General features: G+C 36.2%; 1 protein-coding gene across 1 annotated transcript in view; it reads right to left on the reverse strand.

Moving 5' to 3' along the window:
* CCSER1 (coiled-coil serine-rich protein 1) overlaps positions 1 to 26,141 on the reverse strand; it is a 670,454-nt gene that overhangs the window by 260,021 nt on the left and 384,292 nt on the right. The window contains exon 9 of the mRNA XM_009329761.1: positions 24,273 to 24,338. Coding sequence (XP_009328036.1) covers positions 24,273 to 24,338 — 66 coding nt within the window. The remainder of the gene's footprint in view (positions 1 to 24,272; positions 24,339 to 26,141) is intronic.

The raw sequence follows: 26,141 nt of genomic DNA on the forward strand, positions 1-26,141 counted from the left end.
ACCCACGCACCCACAAACCTGAACATGCACATACTCTTGCCGTGGCCTGAACTCATGCTATTTGCACCACATTTAAAATTTAAACTGGTTTCCACTTAGCCCTGTGAATTCTCAAGCCAAGGTCATGACTCTTCTGATCCCACATTTAAAAACCTGTTGGATTAACAGAGTATCAGGTCTTGAGTTCGGTTCTTCACACCAGCAAGATATTACTCATCCACAGCACATGAAGTTGGTCAAAGTTTGGACACCACAGTCCCATCCTGCAGCCCTACCCATTCCTACACAAGCAGCGACCATTGCATCATAGGTTACTGCCGTAGTGAGCTCTCCAAACAGACTACCCAGACACCTGAAAATCACTGTCCACTGTGGGAAAAATAGAGGCCACACAGTGAGGACCATGTTGTCCCTGGGCCCTCTGCTTTCATGGAGACCTGAAGTGATACACCAGCCAGCTGCAGCCTACAGCAATGGTCTTGCTGGGCCTCCTGCTGCTCCTTTCTTACCAGCGCTGGCACATCTCTGACACCCCGGGGAGCCAGGTCAGGAGCTCAAGCCAGTGGCAACTAACCCAACAGAGAAGTGAGTACCTTCCTGAACTGGCTTACCAGGTTGTCTGGTGAGAGCTGGCGCAAATTCTGTGGCAAACTGCCACTGACAGGCTTAGCTGGAGTGAATCACTATTAAGAAATCAGACCTGGAAATATCAGGTCACTCTCAGTAAGTAGAACAGTTTTTGCTTTTGCTGTTCTCCCTTCAATTCTTTCCCCCCCCCCCCCAATAACAATTACATTTGTTTAACGACTAAAGACTCACCCTCCAATGAAAGCATCTCAAAAGCTTTCCCTGGAGACTTTTTTCAAGCAATTAATAAATAAATAAAAAGCACATACATGTAAATAGTTATCATATTCATGAAAACCCTACAGAAACAAATCTGTGCATTAAAACTGATGTTCATTTTTGATTCAGGAGAATGTATAAAACACATTATAACCTGAAAACTGATAATACAGTTGGCAATTTTTAAAAAAATTACCAAGTATAACTACAAGCCCTTCAGCATCATCCCTAAAGTTGAACTTCATAGACCAAGTGAGAGACAGGAAAATGGTCCAAGGAAAAACAACACTGGATAGTCATCACATCTCTACAACTAAGATTATCACTAGCTCGTTTGAATAACCTCTAAATTAGGCTTACTGAGCAATTTCAGTGAGTTTTCATAAATTTAACTCTTCATCAGTCTGTGCTGCAGCTTTCCACACATTCAGTATGGACAATTTACCCACCATCACATCACGGAATTATGCGACCGGAGAAAAAAATAGGTTACATCAATGACCCGCCTTACGTCCCACTATGAAGCCCAATGTTAACACTGGCAGCAATGTCAAGATCTTGTGTGCTCTGGAATCCTCTATTTATTTAAATTAGAAACTCTCATGAGTATTGTAGAAGATATAATAACCATAATAATAGTTTTTAAAATGTCTGAGATCAAATGTATTTGCAAGTCTTCCCCAATCATAATGAGTTGTTCTGGTTTTTTTATTATGACAGCAGGTATATCTAATAAACAAAACAACAAGTATTACACTAAGCAGCATATAATCACCAATTACTGTTAAGTGACTATTATTTTGGAAGGTCTCTTCCAACCTTAATGATTCTATGATTTTATAAGATGGTTGAAATGTAGGTATTTTATAAACATTTACTAACTATAGTTACAAATAACATTTTTTGACTCATGGTAGGAAACCAAAAAAAGTGAAAGTTATTTGAAAGCAGCGAATGGATTTAAATACAAGATAATAATTGGGTTTCAGCTATGGGTTTTAAATTAATTTAGAAAGAGGTAGTTTGTAATAGACCAACTATATAAATAAGATCTGCTAAATTTTATTTTTAGCTTATCATGGTTGAAAAATAATACTTTGCTTAAACTACCATGTTATACAAATTACATATTTCATCACAATGTGCATATGTACTTTTTAATCTGCCTCTGAAAACAGAACCAAAATTAAAGCCTCCAAGAAACCTTCTTCTCCTTCAGAATTTTAGATTGCCCAGATTTCAAGTTCTGCTCATACATAAGAACAAACAAAAAATGTATTTCAATAAAAATCTTAGGATATTTATTACTACTATTAGCACAAGAAATTTCTTATATTGCATACTGACCCATGCATTATTTGTACACCATGATTGTGTTTATTACTACATAAGGGTTTAGCTTCCCAAGAATAAAAAGGAGGTATTCATCAAAATGGTAAAAGGAAAAAAAAATTCCAGAATTGCCCTCCCTTTTATGTGCAGGTAAATTGAATTAAATTAATAGCGATTGCTATATAAAATGCCACTAACTAGTTCCATTCATCAAAAGATTAATCTAGATTCAAAATCAGGTTTAAGATGTATATTTTGGACCTGGGCCAAAAAAGGCATGTTATTTTCCTCTGTTCACAGAGCACTAAGTTGAGTAACAAGAACAAAACCTGTTTGCAAATGTAAATACAATGAAGCAGTCCTTAATTAGCACATGCAAATGTAAGTTCAGAAAATTGCTTATTATCTACAGTGTTCAAAATTATAACTTCTATTAATACAAATTTAGAGATTATATTCTGTGTAATTAGGTGTAAATTTTAAGGATATACATTAATCATAATTTGTCTTTGCAAATAGGATTAATTAGTGTTTGTAATAGCATATGCAAGTGGAGACTAACTGTGATTCACACTTGCTCAAGTAATAGACTAAATGAAGTCAGCATCGCTTTATTTTTTTTTTTTTAAAACAAAGAGAATTACATACTTCAGTATCATTTCAGAAACTTTCATAGTAAAAGAAAATATACAAAAACACAGATCACGCCCATGCAAAAAGACACTGATAGGCATGTTGCTTACGATGGACCAGAACACCCTGGTGGAGTGCTACTGATTTGCACAGGTCAGGATCACAGGAGACAACTGAGAAAAGGTGACAGAATATTTACTTCTTTCTGCCTCAGAAGTGATAAATGCCTGAATACCCACACTGTGGCCTTCTACGTAAACTACAGTTTCATTACAAAACTGGATGTGATCAGAACCTAATTAAATATACTACAAAGGTCATACAAAGCCAAACAGTGGCAGAAAACTGCTTTCTGATAAAGCAGCATCACACTGTACTTTACATATATATATACTGTATAAGTATATATATACTTATATATACACATATATATACTGTTTAAGTACTATACTTAAAATTCTAATGTTTTCATCAAGCACTTGGCAGGTAGAAAAATTCAGATTCATTTTGCAAAGACAATAAGATTTTCTAAATTCTGAATGAGCGGTTCCCTGCTCTCTCCAGTCACAGTGCAAGGAATAATAAAACTAAATACTACCTGTCTATCTCATCCCAAATTCCTTGGATAGAGACTCAGAGAATGTGGCCTTTAAACTCCATGGAAGGGGAGCAAGGCATAACTTTTAAATAATTTTCAAATTTGGAGAGCTAAATCAAGGAAACAACAAGCAATTGCTGTCCCGTCTAGTTGTCACAATTTGTAAATAGCTTTTACATTAATCTTGATATATATGTTCATAGGAACTGTGCAAAAATGTCATACTAGTCTATTTACGCCACACAAATAAATGAACAATATATTCAATTTCAGATCCCATTATAAAAAAAAAAAATGGATAGATCCCATCTCTGACACCCTTCACAGCAGCCTATCTGCACCTTTTAAAGGCAAAGCAGATTTCTGTTCTAGCAATGGTGAAACCTCTTCCACGCAAATACAATGGAAAGTCCTTACTTCTAGGGCATAACAATTTCACGCATTCATACAAAGTGACACAGCAATTAATACTCATTAGTACAAGATAAAGTTTTCAGCACATTGCACATACAGAAGGTTCACGCTGGAAAACCTCCATTGCAAATTAAGAATACAACGGTGGAAAAAAGGAGATGCACTAATGAAGATGAGCTCTATTAAAAAAAAAAAAAGAACTTCCCCCCCCAACCTTTAAAATAATTATTAATTCTTCTACAAAACCTACCAGCTCCTCATATTTACATAAAAAGTTGTGCCTGGGTCATTTACATTACAAAGAAACTTAAAATTCCAACAGTTACCTTGATCCAAATCCACAAACTATATTTAGGTTTTTAGAGGATGTTGACTGCAGCTGGTACTTAAGTACCTCTCTGTATTTGATCAGATGTGCTACAAAATTTAGCATATTAGGTGTCTCCTAATAAGTTCCATGTGTCTGGAAAACCCTCAGTGAAGATAAGGATCTATGTACTGATCTGACCCTGTTGACCAAAAAATGTCAGTGCTGATTGGTTTGAGAAACCAGTTTAATTATTTTTGAAAATACTGTTCAAGATGCTGTTTTATGTTTTGTTAAAAGAAGACCCTGCGTCTTAAATATTAATCTAGCACAACCTTGGAGCCCACTGGTGGAAGTGTATTACGCTGCTCAAACTAATTGTTTTCCTGAAACAAGAAAACTGCAGTAACATGTTGAGTTACTGAAGTTAATGTTTGTTGCAGCAAGTAACTTAACCCTTTTGAAAAGGTTATGTTATTAAAACACATGGAAAAAAGCACTTTGGATATTTTACATTAATATTATATTAGCTTTAGAGATCTTGTGACATTGTATACTGTGATGTGGATTTTGTTTCCATTTACAGCTAGTGATGAAATTGTAATCCTTGTGTAGGTAGTATAATAATTTACAATCATAAATTGGTTTGCCAACTTTGTTTAACTAAAGGCATCGCAAATAATTCAGACTACAAAAAGAAAAGGTTTCAAGCATGGCTATCAGTCAGCCTGCAAAAGCCAGAGTTGCTACTGGCCAGCTCCTACCTCAGCTTCCTTTGATATTTAGAGGGTGTCAGTGTAGCTATCCAACATCAGCACATTGCTTCTTATAATCACGTATCATTTGATCAATTACTTCGGAAAGGTTGCATTGAATTCAATACAGTTACAATAGGTAGGCAGCTTTTGTATACTGTGGTATTTATAGTGCTGATGTACCACCTTTTACGTGGAAAAATAACAATTAACTAACTGATGACTAAATAAAGTTCACTTGAGACAGATTCTGGCTCCCTTTCATTTTTTCTAACCAATGTAGGAAATAGTTTGCACCTGAGGATGAGAATCTGAACTGCCCTGTGGATTAAATATTTTCTCTCCCAAAACTTGTCACATCCCTAGAGAGCTCTGCAAAGTCATTTTAAAGGACCCTTTTAAAAGGAACCTTATATGTGGGTTTTCTTGGTTATTTTAATTGGGATTAAAGTTACGCAAAATAACAGAAATTAATGGAAAAGAAGGTATTATAAGTAAGCAAAGAACTGCTGCAATTCCTAGGGTTGCTGCAATTCTATGACAGCTGTACAGTTATCAAAAACTGGGCTAACTGGCAGGGCTTTTCCCCATAGCGTGAGGACCAAAGCAACACTGATTTAAAACATTGCCTCCTGAAACCTCTATTGTACAGGTTATAATTTAAGTCCAGAGTCTGTCATGTGGATCCTCTAGTTGCCACAATATAGCCAAAACTGTTGCCACAGATGTTGACTATGTAGTCAGACGTTGTCTTCTAAAGACGAAGCAGGTGAAAATGATAGCAAATAGTAGGAAAAAGTGTCAAGGTGTTTAAATAGCATCATTATTATTTCTGAAGTGCCTATGCAGAAGCCAAAGCTTACTTGCATCAGTAACACTAACGTCCTAATTCAATACCCATTCAGGAAATCGGCAGCTGATGCAGTAACTCAAAAATAACAAGAGCCCAGAGAATACACTTTCAAGACAAAAAAAGATAAACTGTCTAAGGATTTTGTGACAACTGATATAGAAGTTGAGTAAGATAAAACATGTTAGCAAAAATTAAGCAATAACTTTTTTCCAATTGGAAATTCTGTTCTACATCCAAAAGTTTTCCCTCTTGACTTCACTGGCACCTCCATATGAACTTGCACTTCAAGTTATTGGTTCTGCACTATCAATATGACTCAAATAAAACCAAAAAGATATATTCCAAGGAAAGATTAAAAGCAAGAATGAAAACTGCGGATGGGGAAGATAGGACTATTCACAAATGAGCACAGAAGCAGCATGGAAACCAAAGTGCTGACAAAGACAAAGTCTGGGGACTAAAGAAAAAAAAAAAGAAATACAGGAAGGAACAGAGACTAGAGAATTAGAGAATTGTATTGGGCCAATGAGGCAGGTTTACATGAATAGGAAGTAAAAGCACTGAAAGTTTTCAGAGAACATTCCAAGGAAAGATAGAATAAAAATATGAAAAAACAAACATTTCATTAAATATATTCTACAGTCTTCATCCCTGCTCCCCTCCCCAATGCCTCCACCCTTGCCCCTTCTAAAACAAAATAAAAAGTTTCCTGTAGGCAGCAGACCTTTTTCAGAAATAATGTATTTGTTAACCTGTACAAACTGACCTAGACTTCAGTCTTGGGAGAGGTGTAAGAGTGAACAATTGTCATGTACCGTGGGAGGTTTCCCCACTAGTTATTTGAAGCATCATCTCTTACACACACATACATATAGCAGAGCAAATTAATGCAACTATGGGTTACAGAATAACATGTCACATTACTGTTGTGGTTATATTTAATGAGTTTTGGCACGGTCTTTAGGAAAAAGGAAAAAAACTAAAATTTACTATGTGCAAAAGAAAACTCAAATACTAAGAAAATGTGCAGAAGAGATTTCGAGTGACTCGCCCTAATGCCTCAGGATAGTTCAATATAATGTTCTGGCATCCCAAATTGAACATGGAAGTTGAGTCAGGCTGTCCACACTTCCTTGTGCTTCAATCAAAACAGAGCTTCCCCTGGCTACAGATATTGAGCTGTTCCATAGAAGTTTTCTCTTAGTTCAATGGCTAAGAAAATCTGAAACAGCAGCATGCTTCCCCTGAGCAAGAACTCTCCAGACAACAGGATAGTTCAATGATTTCTTTAACCTGGCCTTTAAAAAGCCTCCTGTGAAAAGGAGGTGAAATCTTGCCATGCAAAATCTCCAATGGGTGTGCTTTCCCAGGTGTATTTAATAAGATTTTTATTTGGTCCTGCAATAATCTACTCAAATTAATTCAAGAACAAGCTGAGTATTTTATGAGCACGACCTGAAGTCTTTGAACATGTTTCTTATGTTTATGCAGAAATACTGATACTAATCATAGATTAATTAATCAGAAGTAAAGCAGCCCATTTCATTACTTACAACCAAAGGGCAAGGGGAAGCAACAGCTGGAACAATGCGGGATATAGAAACAAAGCTGAAATGAGTGTCTTCAGCAGAAGGAAAGCTGCCTGATACTGTCAAAATACTAAATTCTCCTATCTTTACTATAAAAGTAAGTAACTCACCTAGAGTTTTAAAAGTCAACTTTAGGAATTTTATGGGTATTTGCGTGCAACAACAAGGATTATGAGATCTGTATTGATGTGTACAGACTAGCAATATAAAAGAGGAATATATCATGTCAGTGCTCTCTCCGCACCCTGCAATTTATTGTGCTAGGATCTCCCATGTGACATGATAAACATACAAAAAAGCACTCTGTACTTAGCCAGAACAGTGGCATGACCTACTGAAAACTCATTACATTATGAAATATAAGGTACTGCAAAGCACTAATGCAAAGTAAGCCTTCTGGCGGTCTAAAAAGTTTTCTGTAGATGCCCAAAAGAATTTAGAAGTATTTTAATTAATTTGTATATCTGCATGGTCAGCTGAAAACAGCTGTTCTCTATGCAGAGATATTTGCCAACCAGAATCTGTTACAAATAGTTCAAGAAAACCAAAGGGTGGGCAAACAAGTTTTACAGGAATTTCTTACTTGATACAAGATGGAATAAACCAATATAAATTTCCAGGTATTTAAAAAGGTATCTAAAATTACCTTAACATCCACAGAATTGAAAATGGCATTATTTTCTTTTCATAGATTTTGAACATAGTAGCTAGCATTGTGAACTACAGGAAAAATACCACTTCCTAGTCCCTGAGAATTATTCTGTATGGGCAGTTTGCCTTAGATGTCTTTTTTCTCTTCCCTTCCACCTAAAAATAAGAAAAAAGACTGAGGAAAAACAGAAGTTAAAAGAAAAAGTGTGACTTTCTGGTTTCTGTTATTGTTGAAGTTTTAGAAGCATGCTTTATAGGTGATAAAAATGATGTTTTATAGAAAAGAAAGAAAGGAGAGGATGAGCCAAATGGGACTGTAATGTGGAGAGAGAATAAAAACAATACAGCAAGATAAAAGGAAATGAGCAAAGGAGCAACAGCAGGGGAAAATAATGAGCCAGAACAAAAGCCCCACCACTAACAGAGTTTGCAAATATTCCCAACAGCAAGAGAAATTTGCAGACATGGCAACAAGAAATTTGAGAAAGGAAGACAGAAAAAAACTGGGGTTTAGGAATGGAGTCAGCCAACTAATTTCTTCCCTTCCTGCTTAAGAGAGTATAAAAAGCTCTTAGATTCCAGCATTTGGCACCTTCTTTTGGCAATACATGCCCCATATATATAATATCCGCTTAATCTGTTTCTCAGCATAAATATGTTCAATAAAGAACTGTAATGATAGTGAACTACTGAAAAAGACCTAAAAAAATCATGAACATTGTATACTAGTTTTACCACCACTGTAGATGGCGAGAAGCACGTTAATTAAACTAATAGCATAAAGAAGAAGAATCAAACTAAACCCAAAACAGAACATATTCCTTTAAGGATGTTGTCAGGATAGAGAATCACGAGGGAAATAAACTCATAAAACATAGGTCTATCAGCAATTATCAGTCTTCAGGTTAAGAAAATCCCTAACCTCCTTTGGTAAACTGGGCAGTTTACCAGTAATATCACTCTAGACTTGTTTTTCCTTTTACTTTTTCTCTACTACTGGTCAATATCAGGAAAGAGCATTGAGCTATGAAGACCTTCAGAAGACAGATCTATTGCTCTCCCTGGATATTTGTTGCAAAAGGAAATATTAAAAAGTAAAGAAAATACTGGATGGATGTAGGTGCATTCTGATGGATTCGTAAAGGTTTTGTTTTCCTCCTTGTTCTCACTAGTTTTGTTCTTGTTTTGTCTTCCACACTGCTTGTCCATGTTATTTTATCAGTCAGATCACTCAAATCACAGCTAGGACTTCCATTACAAGGAAATTTTTAAAGGCTTTGCTATTTAAGTTACTGTTGAGTTCACACTTGCACTGTTTTAAAAAGATTTGAAAATTTACTTCTCTAGCAATACAAGAGCAGGTATAAGCAATGTATGTACACCAATTTTATTCAAATTTCTGTAAGAGACTATTATTATTTTGCCAAGTAGTTTATTCCCACAGATTAAACTGCTAATGTTCGACAGATGCTTGTGAAATGGCTACCACAGAATTTGTGGCCCAAATTTGAAAGGTAAACTCTACCTGCTGTTCAACTCCTATTTGGTTGACATCAAGCTTGCGCACTCTCAAGTGTTGTACGGATTTAACAGAAAACATGATGAAGAATCACCTCATACTCAAGGACTGCTAATAAAGATGCGGCACACCACTTGGTCAAAGATTTTCCAGAATAGTAGTATTAAATGCAACACTAATTCACTGCCAATATAAGGACAGAATTGCATTCTTAAAAATATGCTATCTTTAATTTGGCCTTATTTATACAAAATTTGATTGCTAGATTATTTTGAATGAGAATGGGGAAGATTGTATCCCAACAGAACATGGAGTAAATACTGGTTTCCATGTTTTTTTTTAAATTAGACCTTTTCACTGACATTGAAGATCACCTTCTCCCAAATAAATTGAACAGAGTCCCAGCTACACCCAATGATCTCTAATTGAAACACTTGTTTGTAACTCCATACTACCAAGAAAGAATTCCAGTTTTAATGCAATTTAAAACAGTATCCCAATCAATGTATTGATTTTTCAGGCCAGCTTGCAAGCAAAACTCCAGTTTTTGTGTAACTCATGAAGGGTAATTGTTCTGAAAACGTAATTAAATAGCAGCAATGTTATTTGTAAAACTTTTCTTTCTGAGGCTTGGACCACCTGCCCGACACACTCAATGCAATGCCCAGTTCCTGTAGCAAAAAAGGGTCTCTTGGCCTGAGGCACCAATGGAAGTTCTGCCAACATTGTCTCTCTCACTCCAAGGATGAATTTACAGTAGTCGTCACCAACACCACCAGTCTCAGTGTATCCAGGTATTTTGGAACAGAAGTTATGCCAAGTTTCATTAGTTTCTGAATTTGCTACATATCTAAATTCACACACCTAATCAACCATTTTATAATACTCACTCCTCACATATTAACAGATCTGTAAGTCCAGGGAAGCATTTTCTTAACGTGAAAAACAATTATTAACATTCATCCCATTTAGGTCAACTGTGGGGCTATGCTTTGCTTTTGTTTGCTTTTGCAATGGGTTTATGTGGCAAGGTGTTGGCAGCGGGAGGGCTGCAGGGTCGCCTCTGTGAGAAGAGATCAGGGGCTGCCCCGTGCCAGACACAGACGCCTTCAGCCAGCTCCACAATGGACCCACCATTGCGGTGGGTCCACAAATGACACAGTAAGCATCAGTAAAGCTGGTCCACCTCTGTGAGAACATATTTAAGAAAGGGCAAAACACCAGAGAGCAGAGGAGTGAAGGAAAAAAGGTGAGAAAAAGCCCTGTGAACAGCAAGGTCAGTGAAGAAGAAGGGAGAGGGGGTGCTCCAGGCACCAGAGCAGATATCCACGCTGCGGCCTGCAGAGAGCACTGCGTCGGAGCAGGTGGATATGCCATGAAGGAACTGCAGCCCATGGAGACCCCACGCTGGAGCAGTTCCTGGAGCACAGTCAGCCCCTCAGTTCCAGATCCCAACTGAAAAACAGGAAAGAACAAATGACACAACCTCATAGCCCTGCCTCGAGTTCACTGGGATGCTCTCATCATTTCCAAAGAGTCCCATAAATAACATTATCTGTGGCTTCAGCTCATCTTATATTTAGTTTTGCACTTCAGAGAGCTTCTCACATAGAAACAATGCACTCACTTCTGTCCAGTTACCATAATGATTAAAAATTCCTGGATTTATTTTGTTATGCATATATATGAAACAGTCTGTGGTAGGCAACTAACCTGTTAGCTACTGTTTCTCTAGTAAGCACCTTCTAGCATCAGGGAACAGTTCCACAAGCCCTCAAAAAAATTGCGACACTGGGAGCATGAGCAGATACATGAAAACATCTGAAGAGCCAACTGTTTTTCGTTAGTCTCAGGACTTCTATTCATGTTCTGCAATTACCTGAGTTTTTTCAGAGTACCTGGATGCTTGCAAAACATACAGAATCTTAAAAGCTGACTCCACTGGAGCCAGATAGGACCACTGAACTGGTCCTTTCACAAACTTCCACTCTAACCAACAAAACTTGTCTTTCTTCACGTTGTCTTTATTTCCGTAATACCTGAAATTTGGCAATTTCTTAGGGGTTCTCTTTGAAAAATTTATTCATAACGTGACAGGACTCCTGTAGTAGATTTGTCTCTGCTTTAATCTTTTCTCCTCGATCATGTAACAGACTGGAAGATGAAATATAGATGTACACAGATGCACAAATATATATTCACATGGACACTTCATAATACTTGCACACTAGGAAGCTCATGTCTCTGATATGTGCGCTTAAAATTGTTTCATATACTTAAGGTATGAAGATCCTACTGCCTCTATCATCTATTCCTTTCATGCAGTTGTGTTTTCCTCATTCTTCACTTAAAACATAATATTATGTCAGTGAAGGTGTTGGCATTTCTCTCCAGATATTTGATAGTATGTATCAATATATAGATCAATACAGATCAAGCCCTCCTATTTTAGCATCAAATACAAAGCTATCACTTAATTTCATCATGATAGTTAACATTAACAGCACCACCAAGTTTTTCCTGGATGTTTTTAGCTGAATAAAAATCTCCCTGAAAGTAATGAAGCTGGTACTGAATATAAAGTTGTAATATGGTATATAAGTCATGTGCTTTCAATTTCAGCATGATTTAATACACGCACACAGAGAAATATATCTTTGCAAGTTTTTTTTCAGTGCATTTGCTAATAACCAAACAGAACTTTTCTATTCCTTTTATTGCTGGTATCCAGTAGATTCTGTTTTGAATTTAATGCCTTTTTGTACACTACAAAAAGAAATGTATTACTGTTCCCCAAATCTCATTTATAATCCTTTCCCTTCATGCTCCTTCTTACTGTTTTATCATTAACGTTAATATTGTGTTGACTCTTAAGAAGTAGAAACTTTCATTACTAAAAATGAATAAATTAATACTAAATGAGCACTGTGTTGAAATCAAGGTAGAGTACACAGCCTGGATATAGTTCTCACTGCACTTCTATTGACAAAGTACTAGTAATAGGTCAGGCATAGAAATGGCATTTTCTGTTTCTATTATCGGTATAACATAGGTCATATATTGTATGCTAACTTTTTCCTCCTAAGGTCTTTCAGTTTTAACACTTATATAAACATTTAAAGCATACTGAAAAGTTTAAATCATAATCTAAATGACCAAATAGCATACATATACCTAAAAACCACTGGTTAACACTGGATAAACTCAGTTCCCAAAAATAAGCCACTGATCTCCTAACTATTTAAGAACAACAAAACTTCCAGCCCTTTCACCATGCACACAGTACCTATGCCCACAAACTTCAAATTATTTGAGAGACCTATTGTAAACATTGTAAGCTATAGGAATTCTTTATTGGTCCAAATGCATATTGAGGTAGAGCAGAGTAATTTATATGCCAGTATTCACCCTGTTCTGCACGATTTCATATTGAAATTGCTTCAGAAGATTAATTTTTAAAAAAAGCACTGACAAATGAAAGAAAATCTCCCTTCAATTCAAGCAGGATGTAACCCTTCTGCCTCTCTATCCCACCCCAGGCTTTTTGAGACTTGTCTGCCTCTCTGAGTGCTTATAACTGTTAAAATCACTTTTGTTCCTTCTCAACCTCTCAACATTTACCACAGAATATTTGCTTTAGCTGTAACATTTTTCCACCTGTGTTAATTTTAAATCCAGTGACTCAATTTCTACTTTTTCCTGTCTTATGCTGTATCAAACAGCAATGCACTCGTGAAATCCCTGGAGGAAAGTGCAGAAAGCAAACTCAGGTTATCTGGTAGCACTTGCAAAGCATCAAATAGAGAAAGAACAATGTGTACTAAGTTAAAATAACAAACCTCTGCACTTGTTAAATGTCAATGCTCAGAATGAGAACAAACTATTTTGCCAATACTGTTTTACCACTGTATCCCGGTTAATACAGTGTTGCCATTGCTTGTAACAAGACACAGGCTTTGGATTAAGCTAACAACATGGGCATCGAGATTTGTTTTTGTCTGGCCTGCCTGGATATTTGTTTTAGCTCTTAAGAGCAGTTATCTAATGACCCGGTTACTATTACCTTTTTTGCACTAGCTGTTGTTCAGCTTTTCACAGTTGCGTGGCTTTAACACCTTGTATTGGGCTTACATGGCAAGGTTTTGGTAGCGGGGGCACGCAGGGGTGGCTTTGTCAGCTATATGTTTGTATCTTACAGATACCAGTAACAAGAACTTACTCTGTGAAGAATGATCTTCCAATAATGAGCAATCCAAATAATTACAGGCACTGGATGGCACCAGAGACCCCAGGACTATGAACAACTCAGCAATGGCCAGTTACTCACCATCAAAGGAAAAAAACCTTTGGAGTGTGGTAAAACCAGTTGTAAGGATAACTGAGATGTCATGTGAACTTGAAATCAATGATAAAGAGCAAGGTGTACAACATGTTAACAAACATATCTGACTTCCAACTGGATTCCAGAATGAGGAGAAAGAAATCATTAACGTTAACATCAGACTCCTGCCAAGAAGTTGTGATACCAGATTTACTGCAGTGCTACTACTCCCATGACTGACCTGAAGCCATTGACCTTCACAAGAGAGGCTGTGCAAGAGTGCGCGATACATCAAAGAAAGGAGTAGGTACTAGGAACTTTATGTACATTTAATTTTTGACTTTTTGAACTAGATGTGCTAGTATCACTGCAACTGGAATAATAAAAAAAAAAAATCTTTGATCAGACTGTTAAGACTTTAATTAGACTAAGTTCTTGTCTATGCATATGAAGCGTGGGCTTTGCCCCCACTGATCGTGTCTCCTTGAAGTCTGACTATTACTTGTCAATCACAATTTTTTTCCAGACCATTTGAATGCTATGTGAGCAAAAAAACAAACCTGAGCAATTTCTTTTTGGCTCATACTGTTTTGTAAGGTTATAAATAAATGAAAGTAAAACAAAGAAATTGCAAAAAAGGTACTGGAAATGATGAGTGATTTCCTGGCAAAGTTAAAATCCCAACTCTTATGCTCTTTACTCCCAAAGTCAAAGGGCCGTGTTCAGTTTTGCACTGAAATGACAGCTGTTAGCAACACCTCTATCAGGTGACAGGTTTAGAAATACACCAGCTGTTTGAGTATTTTAAGTATTCTTTCATAGACTTAGGAGGAACAGGTAAAAAGCTTGTTCATTTAGGAAGTGAAGCTAGTTTTCTTCTCATCGGAATCCTGAAATGATTTTTTTCTTCCACTCTTCTTCTTTCACTGCCTGATACAGTTTTTTCACAACTCTCTCCATTCCCAAGATGTATTTCTTTAAGCAAAGCATCACAGTGTTAAATGTTCCCTCTATCCTCTTCCAGATAACAGTATCCTACATGGACTGAATTATCGTAATAAAGATGGTGATGAAAAAAGAAAGCATGACAGACAGCAAGAGGTAGACATTTCTATGCAGAAATGATTTTCTAGTACCAAGGAAGAGATGGAAGAATGGCAACAGATGAAGTTCAAGAAGGAAGGTGAAGTTCAAAAGGATAATACGCACATGCCCATTTCTGTTGTTTCTTTAAATTATGTATTTGCTACTTAATTGGTTTTTCAAGCTAATTCCAGCAAATACAATAAGAACTATGAATTATACACGCAAAGAAGTTTCAGGAAGCCTGACTGAAAGGGCGAGAGAGGATGCTGAAGATGGCTGTTATGAACAAAAGAAGAAAAGATTATGTAAGACTGATAAACAATAACACAATGTTAAGTGGTACAGAATCAGCCAACGTAGTGCAACATCACCTGTGAAGAAGGCTCATACACTTTAAAGACTTGCATGAATATTGAGCTGATTGCTTTTATTTTCAGTTCAGATCCATTTAAGAATAACTGGTGAAATGTCATTTTTAAATGAGGGTAGTATGTCCTCTGTTTGAAATTAAAGCCACAGGTGCTAAACAGTTGCTCCAGTTGAATAACTGTTATTATTATATACTATGAGGCCCAATCAAAATCGCATAGTAACAAGATTCAAGTATTGTCTCTTGTTAGTAAAAAAAGGTATTAGCAGGAAAGCTTTAAGAATACTGATGGCACAAGCACCTTCTTATCTTACCTGGTAAGGGTGGGTGTAGAGTACATCCTCGGGTGAATGAAGTCATCCTGTGTAAGGGAACACTGAAGCAACTAATAGCGGTGACAGGGTTTGTGGTGAACTCTCCAGTTTGCTCCTGATTTCTTGCTTAATAAAGTCATAAACCAGGAATTACACACACACACACACACACACACCCCCAGCTTTGGACAACAACTATCCACTCAAGTAGCACAGTCATGTCCAGCAAACACAGTATTCACTTTGCTCACATGTATCGGTGCTGTCTTAGCAATGTCTCTTAGAAGCTGAAGTACTCAGAAAATAAGATAAAAAGTGGAGTAAAGCTATAATTTGAATCGATTCAAAAATCACAGTGTACGTTTTTAGGATCAGCTCTCCCATTTCCTGGGATAAAGCTGGGTAAATTCTGACCTTGTAAAAGCTTACCAAATCCCCTGCAGAAATGTCTCTTGAATCACACATGAAAATTACATACATAATTATGAACATTCATCAAATAGAGCACATATTTAAAGGTGCTGACCCTGTATTCACAACTGGTGTAAAAGTATTATTACTGGAAGACAAAAAAAATACAGGTTTTAAAAAACTAATAGTTTCCTTAAGTTTCCAGATCTTGAAGATGGATTTTTTCAATCTCAGAGACAAGCATCACTGAAGTATTTTCTTACTTGTAGTGAATCACCAATGGATGATAAATTGCACAAAATGGTAAGAATAATTGAGTTTTATTTCAGATAATAACTTTTAGATAGCTTACTAATAATTTATTCATAGATATATTTAATAATGAAGATATTACTGCCAAAAAAGTCATGTTGGACTGTCGATAATACAAATGTTATATTAAGAAGTAGCATTTTGCCAGTAAGGGTAACTTGCAGCTCATTTCATATACAGCAGTATTTAATTAAATCCGTAAGTGCAGAGTCTCCAGATGTTGTTTTTTAATTTAATAATGATGGAACCAATGAGATGCTGATAGGTTTGTAAACTAAGCCTTCAGAACATGGAGCATTCCACAGGGCCTTTAAAAAAAAAAGAAAAAAAAAAGAAAGAAAAGAAAAAGAAATGAAATGAAATCTTAAAGATGCATGGTTTGACGGCAACACAAAGTTAAATGCAAAATGATCATTTCTGCTGTATGCAGTCATGCAGGCAGCATGTCATAATAAAGCTTCTTTCACACCAACAATCAACGTAACAAGGAATTAAGTGACAATGCATACAAAACCAGAAATATGACTCGTCAGCTTGTGCATGACACAGTTCTAGTTAGAAAACAGTTATGTACAACAGATGCCATGTCTGTACAGGAAAAAGGTCACCAGAATGAGCTAGTTTATGCTAATAGAGGGAATCTACATGCAGCATGCACACAACATGAAAACATTGCCATGTTATGATAAAACTGTGTAATTAGATCATTCTGCATTAAAAAGCTCCCATTCTAAACATACTAATATGACAAAAAACATACACGTTGCTTTATAATACAGTGGTTATCCATGCCCCATTTTTGAATTTTGCTTGTTGATCTTTTCTTCAAGATGAATCCAAGTTTTTATCATTTTTAAGAAAATATACTCAAAGCCTATTGCAAAACGTTGCTATGTTTGAGAATTTCTGATTATTATTGAAAGCATTTTACTAAATTCTCTGTTCATTCTTTTGAACAAAATTCAAAAGATTTCAGTGCTGCTATGATATTCCCAAATAATTTTATGGCCTCACAAATAGGAGACTGCTAGTATTCAGCATAATGCATAAACAGAGTCAGCAAGGTATAATCTAGTGGGACAAGGTTTGTTTTTTAATTTCAATCAAATAAAATCTATTGAAAGGTCTTGTTTGTCAGTGTCCTACTTCTTTCTATCCTTAGCATAACAAGTCAGAGTGAATGTAGTAAAAACATGTTATTAATTTAAAAACATGTTATTAATTCTAGGGATAACTGCTCATTTAATTAATACTTTGAGATGTCATGAACTGCCTGGTCGCGTCTTTATGATAGAAACAATGTAACTATAACATGCTGAAAATAGATTATTGCAATAACATTTTGGTAAGTCATACTCACACTCACTCAGTACTACACAGAAATTAAAGTAAAAATAAGAAATGAGACAAAATGTCTAAATGGATTTGCTTAAGTGAAAAAGTAAACTTCTGGAGAACTCTAAGGAGAAGACAGTGATCGAGCTAAAGCAGAAAAAGTGGGAAAAGCACTATCTTCAAAAAAAAGAATTTCTAGGATGAATAAGTAGTAATAACTAAATACCCTCCTTTACTTCTTCCCCTTCTTCTCTCCCTCACCCCAAGACAGCTAAGCAAAAGTTAGTGACAGTAAGTCTGGTCAATGTTTCTAAGTACCTCATATTTTATTGCACTTTAAAAGCAAGACAGCAACAGCATAACTGCAGGTACAAAGACAGAAGAAGTTTATGACAGAGAAATGTAGAATAAGTAGAATGATTGAAAACTTAAAAGGCAAGAAAAACATTGCACTGTTATTGCAGACTATATTACAGGAAAACAATATTTTTGAAGATACAGAGACTACAGTGTTATATTAAGTTCTGGTCTACGAGGAAACTCAGCTATTATACCATCAAGCCACACATTACTACAGGTATTTAAACAGCACACAGTTTATTTATTCAAGCAGCCAGAAGCCAACTCGCATTCCACAAATCAAAACTGAAGATCATTCATACTAATTGAGCACCACTACAGAATGTAAATTTTACTGTTCTTTATACCTAGAGATGGCAAAATGAAATGCATAATACCTGTTGACAATCAGCCACTGAAGTAAAGTGATTAGTGGAAGCCTGTCTTTTCCATACAGCAAGTTTCAGTTTCTGTTCCAGAACCCAGTTACTTTTGAAGTTCGTTTACGTGAAAACCTGTATCACTTTTTGTATAGCACCACAGACACCAAACCCTCAGCACAAGCAAGCATCCTCCAGCAAGTTCAGCACCGGTAACTTGAACTGTTCATCCCTGTAGTGAGCAGTACTAGGTGTAACAATTCATTCATGATCATGACTTTGTGGCTAAATGGAATTGAAACAGCAAGTACCTAAGGGTTTTGATGGTGAGGCAGTATGTTTGGTAAGGGTTGGTGGGAGGCAGTCATGAAAACCAAAAAAGTTTCACCATAAATTTCACTATTAATGGATGAAAAGTTTGACAGAATTTGCACAAGTAGGACATGCTAAAACACATGTAGATTTTGAAATGGTATTTTGAAATTGTATACTAAAAAAAGGAAATTGGACATGAGAAGAAAAGAAAATGATTGCTAGAGGAAGTTGTGGGAAAGGAATTACCATGCCAAGAACAACCTGGATATCCAGATATGAATAGGTACACAGAAGTACAGTCAAAGCAAAGACTGAAATGGCTAATGGTTTATTTGATTTCTAAAGGTACTTATTTTTTAAAAATAATTTTGCATTAGAGAACGGTATATTAGGCATGAGTTTGCATTATTACACTGTATACATTAGAAAACAAACTCAGAGAGAAAATAAGAAATAAATGGAGAAAAATAATCTAGTAGTAACATACAATAGCAGGTGGACATCAGTCTCCAAGGCGGGGTGGGGGGGAGGCAGAAGCAGGATGTATTTTCTGTTTCAGTTGGCAAAATACATTTCATTTCACACTGAAACAAGCTATGCAATACTGTGGGCAGGAATATATTTAGATTAAACTGGGAAGTTCAAGAAATTCAAGTACTTTAGTATTCTGTTCCCCTGCCTTCCTAAAGTAGAGGACAATGCAACATGGTTCCTCACAGCATCCATAAACCATGCTGGCTGGCTGCCAGGGAGGATGGGGAGCATAGAAGGGAGGTGGAGGGGAATAGTTAGAGCATCCACCCCCATGTCTTCTGCTCCCTCCTAGTGAAACACAGAGGCTCTGCAGAAAGCAGTGCCCAGGTTTGGAGAGGAAAACAGAGGCGTGCTGTCCAAGGTAATGTACAGCAAGCTACAAAACAAATAACCTGAAAATGTATTAGTATGGATACCTATTAATTTTAATATTGCATGGTAGTACAGGTGTTCAGAGTCAGTGCCTATTTGTGTATCACCCAGCACTGTTGTAAACACAATGCTGGTGATTGCCGAGGAAAGGTAATTTTTGTTTGTAGCTATGCAAACCAAACAGTAAGGAGATTGGGAGCAATACCACACAAGTTTGTTGTCTGAGACTCTAGAAGCATAATACAAAATGTAAGGACAACTAAACTGGAAAGGATTCTCATTAAATGGGGAATGAGTTAAGGACCAGTCAAAAACCTGTTTACATCAGCTTTACTCTCAGTATGGAAGACAAAGAACAAACAGAATAGCAGTTCTGAGATGTGAAACCTATAATATCAGCACAAGGCAAACACAGAAAAGACACTGTAGGAATCATGTCAGCTCTTAGGTATTTCTACTCCGTGCAGAATAATATTAAGTACAGATTTTTTTCATCCAAAGACTGATAAAGATTGACAAAGCGGTACCGAGTCAGACTTCTTTTGGTGACAGAAATAGAAAACTGTACTGTGATTGTTTAATTCTGCTTTTGAGACACAGTTTACTGAAAACTCATTAGCAATGGCACATGCTGCAGAGTGTTTGTGTGATGCCTGCGTGATACTTTGGACTACCTATTTAGCTAGCAGCCATTACCAGAGTTGTATTGCTTAACATGATCTTGTAATCAGTCGCAATGCTAGTTTACTGTATCTATTAATCTTCTGGTCTGTTTTAGTAACCTGATCAACATGGAAGAAACTATTCCTTGATCTCTCAATAAAATAAGGCTTTGCAAACAAAGGAAGGTGAAGGAGGTTAAATTGTCATTGATTATTTAAGACACAGTAATCATTTATTATTTAGCAGTCTCCCACATCAATCTGTTGCGCACATGGCTCTTTCTGCAAGACTTCCAACATGTTTTAAATGATTCTCAGTACACATATTAGAAAACAGAATAAATTTAGGACTATCACAAGGTGGAGATCCCTTGACATTCTGCAGTAGAAAGCAATTAGCTTTCTAAGAAACCTGGATTGCTTTCTAATGTGTTCCCTTGCATACACATAGCAGCTGGCTTGATATTTTACTTTCAATTTAGTCAAGTAGCAAAGCAGTCATGTTAATCACTTAAGCAAACTGCAGCACTTCTCATCATGGAAGACCTTTTCCTCTTTATCAAAACTTATTTTAAACTTTATGTTTTAATTCCATAATTAAGTTTCATATTAGATCATTTTAATACAGACAAGAGATTAAGCAGTGTGCTTTCCAGTTCAAACAGTTTTTTATGAGAAACATTATCTTTACTGCTACAGACTTTAGCTTCCACTTGCTTGCTAATATGGTACTCTAAAGCAATTTCAGTTGAAAAATCTCAGTGTGCTGCATGGGAGAAAACAGAGAAATCTATCAGAACTATTACCCAACAATTTACAGATACTGCAGGAGACTGCATGATCCAAACTTTGCTGATCACCTTGACAGCCAGAATCTGACTGTAATTATGTTATATCCGCTAACATAAAATACACTATATTAACTTCCATTCTGGTAACCTCTCAAATACTTACCCAAAACACTCAGTCAACACCGTTTAAACTTTTTCAGAGCAGCTCCACAGAGACAAGAACACTTCTTTGCTTAGAAACATTGCCCTTCTTCCTTCTTCACCCATTCCTTCCTGAATATAGACTAGCCACTAGCCTTTTTTCATTACCGTACACCCTATGGACAAAAGGATTCATTCCTCCTCTGAGTCAGTCAGAACTTCCATTTACTTTTGACAATGCCTCTAAATGAACTCCAAGGCTAAAGAATAGTCTCTCAACTACTGGAGACATTGTCCAGAAGTCAAACAAAACAGAGCGTTGCTTTCTTCTGGAGCCTAACCTGTCTCAGGTTTTTTTGCACTGCAAAATAGGCAACTATTAAGTTTATACAGTGAAACAAAAGAATATGAAAGAATATAAAACAAACTATTCACAGAAGCACTAACTTAAGGATTTCTGAAAGATTACATTCTGAAGTGTATATCAATATTTGTACAACGTTGATGAAATAATGCTACGCAAATTCCTGATAACACTTTTATCTGACTATTGTTAGCTTCTAAAGTTGCATTAAGGAGAAATAAAACAGGTGTCTACTTTTGTTTGGTTTTTTTGGAATTACAGCAGCAAATCTGTAGTGATGATGGAATGAACTTAAATTTTCTGCTTACCTGTTAAACTAGATATCTTAAGTATTCAAGGTACGCTATTCTCAAAATGTGTGGCTAATGGGGTGAAAATTCTATCTTGCATTCTCTGATCTGTTTTGTGTTTTTCTATTTAATCTAATTTCACATTAGCACAATATTCTTGTAGTTATACACACTTACGCACATCCTGAATAAAATGATGTACAGATACTACTTGCCAGGGTTACAACCTGCTCTTTGAAATTTCATGTAAAAGCAAAGAATACAAATGTAATTGCCACTTGGTTTCAACAGAAACACGGTTGAACCTATCGTTACCTGTAATAGCTATCCTTTGAAGAAAAGCTGCATAACCTAATAAATAGGTGACCAAAAGTTTTTAAGAATATTGCGAAAGGTGTTAATACTATTTATTTGCACATTCTTCTTCACTGAATTCCCTTCATGATGATCATAGTAAGCATGTCTTGTTCCTGTAGATCAGTTCAACTTTCTCTGTAATCAATTGCTTGTAATGCAATTTTCACAAGTACTCTGTACAAGATAAATACAGGTGGATGTGTTGTTCCATACAAAAACATTCCACATTTCCTTTTGTTCTTGCATGACATCACCCTATATAAGAAAATATATGGTTGCAACCATGACATAGTAGAGGCATTTTAACAGGGAAGGTTGAAAAATGTGTTCCACTAATGTTGAAGAGAATGCTGCTAAAGAAAAGGATTTTTTTTAATTATTGTTATTATTATCTTTAATACTCAGACCTCAGCCAGAAAACTGTATCTGTTTGGGGGAAGGTGGTCTAATTTATTGCAGAATCAGCAATCATCTACTTTACTGACAGAAGACCTCCCCCCAAAAACTGCAAGGGAACACAGACTGGAAAAAGGAAAAAAAAATATCCGTTAACAGCATGGATCTCTGCAGCATGAGATAACACATATTTGATTTGGGAGAACAACCAAATACATAAATCACATCTGTTTAAAAACAAACAAACAAACACACACACACACACACACACCAGCAACCCCGCAAATTGCTTATTCTCGTTTTTGGTAAAGACTTCAATTTAACATCTGAGATGTAATAAAGTAGCTGTTAAGGATAATTAGTCCCAGAAGAAAGGGATATAGCATTGCAACATACAAAAATGTTTTCAAGTATTTTTGAATATTATGGGGGTTTCACCATTAATATATACACCTCACAGTTTCAGTAAATTCCAACAGACATTATTTCACAGACACAGTAGAACATCAGGGTTCATATTTGGCAATCCACTAACAAGAAATTAGTGCAGATAGGTACACTGAGTAACATACAGACTTATTTGCCCTAAATAAAAAAAATACTCAAAAGAAAAAAAAAACAACCCACAAGTATTGAGTAATACCTATAAAAATAATAATTATAACTACATTTTTGTCCAAAGCATTTTACTTTTTAAAAAAAAGTTAGTACTCCTGGCTTGAATCAGCTTAAAAGACAGTCTGGAAAAACACCAAAGTGTAGTTTGCTTCAAGAACTTTTCAGATTAAAACGTGAAATTTTTATGTTTCTATCTTCAGAAGACTACCCGAAGACTCAGAAGACAAAACTTTAATGCTCCACTAAAACATACTGAAAGGAAGGTTTCAAAACCTTCTTTAATTCCAGTGTTCTTTTTATAAACTTGAAGCAGCATGTTGATATACACCAATGCAGAACCACAGCCTTATTTTGCAGAACTGTCTTTGGTAAGAAGTATTGTTAGATTTTGCTCGAATCACAGAACAGAACTGTGCTAAATATTCCACATTGTGGCATTCTTAATCAAAAGCTTATTGAAGAAGGCTCATATAAACAAGTGACTCTCTTACACATATTCGACCAATGTCCCACAGACAGAATACTTTCATTTTTAAAAAATGGGGGAAAAAAATATATTTCTACAGCTAAGGAATATTCCTTGACAATGTTCTTGCATGAGGATACATGCTATCAATTCACCTTCCAGCAGAAATTCCGACAGATGCTCGTCAGGAAACAGAATTTCAACATCACTTGGCAAAATTGTATTTATTCCATTATCTTCCAAAAGCCAAACATAATAACCACATTAAATTGTCAATAAGCGTGTAAATGAATACTGAAAAAAAATTACAATCCACTAATACATATCCCTCCACATTCACTTATGTTAATTCTCAGCTCTTTGTAAAACATAAAATTAATAGGGCATTGGAATGCTGGCAGGTAGTTGTAATAATCTTCTCATGTTTCAGAAGGTATTTTAGAAACATTTAAGAGCAAAGGATGAATGGTGTTCCTGTAAATCCCACTAAATCAATGCATGGACACAACAGCAGCAGAGGCAAACAAGCTGACAGAAGTCTGAACACCCCCAAAGATGATAAAAAGTACTGTTCGATACAGCTACTTACATCATGGCCTACGAGTTCTGTCTGCGTGGATTTATCTGCTTGGGAAGCAAGAGCCTTCTGAAAGCACTGAGCCTTTTCCTGTAAACCAAAATAACATATCAGAGGTAAGTCATGTTTTTTCACTGGGCTTTGCAGCTACAAATATCCAGGTAAGTTCAAAACTCATGCATGGCCAGCTGTTCAGAAATAGATTTATTATGGCACTATTCTCACTGGGAGGTTGATTTCCTTACTGTTACTTCCTTTTATCAACTTATCTTTCTCTTAAACAGACAGGGGACTCGGAAAGTCTGACTATGCAGTAGAGCTGGGCCCACAAGAAGGATGTCACTGAAGTGTGACATCAAGCAATCTTCTTCCAGAGCACATACAGGTACAAAGCACCGAGCAGTAGCAGTGACTCTTGCAAACACCAGCACCATTCGAACAGCAAAGAAACCATTTTTTTAAGAAACAGTAAGGAACATGCAAACTCCACCGCAGATCACAACTCTGAGATGACTTCCCCCTTGCCTGATGCAAACACGTTAGCAAAGCCTAAATATTCTTGGGTATTGTACTGATTTCTGCTTTTCCCACCCTCGTCCCTCAGTACCTCTATCATTTTTGGAAGTGTGGCATGAAATCTCTCGAACAGGCTTGAGCAAAGAAATCTGACTGCTTTGACAAAAAAAAACGTTTCGATATTTCATTTGAAACTCACCACTAAGTAGAAATGTTGATCCTCATCAAGCCCTTACATATACTATATTAGTTTCCAAGAGAAAGTATACAATGAAACAACTGTAAATACGCAGGCTAAGGCAGGAAAAGGCATACAGGAGGGGAAGGTTCCATGAATAGAGAACACAAAGTCCTTTACTGCACTGATTTATGTTTTCCTATCTACCGATTCAGTTTTATTTTTCAGCTATAGCCATACAAAATACTTATCTTTGACTCAAATTTCTCAAGACCTACAAAAGTATGTTTTAATGTTACTGACAGGTACGTATTAGAGTAAAACAGAATTTGTGTAAATTGAATGTCAAGTTAATTGAATCTCAAGTTAAATGAATCTCAGTTTTTACTGAAATAAAGACATAGAAATGTTATTACTTTCAGCTATTGTCCGAGTTGTGTTTTCCTTTGTAAGTAGCTCTTCTACATATTTTAAAAATCAAATGTTATTCATTTCAAGGCAAGATGCACATCACCACGTTAAGTGTATTTTGGCCAAAAGCATGTAAACAGCAGGAAGAAGACAACACCTAAATGACCCTATCTCCAGTATTCCAACTCTTCAAATACTGGGGCGGGGCAGGGGGGAAAGGGGGGCACGGCGAGCAGAATTCAGACCGACCATTTCACTGGTATGAGACAACTTGCGCCCAAACTTGCTGATGTAACTACTGAGGTAAAACTGAATTCATAGCAAAGGTAATCTCATTTCCGACAGAAAAGCTTCATCTTCTTGAGGTTTGAATTTACTAGTCCACTGCCCACAGCATTGTTACGTGTTTAGAAAACAGACACTGTTATATATCTACCATCTTATTTAGACAATAACACTTTACTGCTCAGAAGATCCATGAATTTTCTAGTTACAAACCCAGACATTCACAGCGATTGAATGTTCAAGTAACATTATGATTGGACCAAAACCAGTATTAAATTGTGTATCTGATCAAATTTAACATTTGCATACTTTCTCTGTGGATTCACAAGTACATATTTTGAAATAATGGGAAAAAAAACCCAGAAGAACCCAAAACCTTCACTAAGGCAACCAATTAATTGGGAAAGCTGGGAAGGTTGGAATAATTAAATCCATTTCTTTCTGTGAGCTGCTCATTTAACTGCATATATGCAGTGAGATCCATTTTTAACACATCCAAGTTC

This window comes from Pygoscelis adeliae, unplaced genomic scaffold (assembly GCF_000699105.1).
Source record: "Pygoscelis adeliae isolate BGI_AS28 unplaced genomic scaffold, ASM69910v1 Scaffold67, whole genome shotgun sequence".
NCBI lineage: Eukaryota > Metazoa > Chordata > Aves > Sphenisciformes > Spheniscidae > Pygoscelis > Pygoscelis adeliae.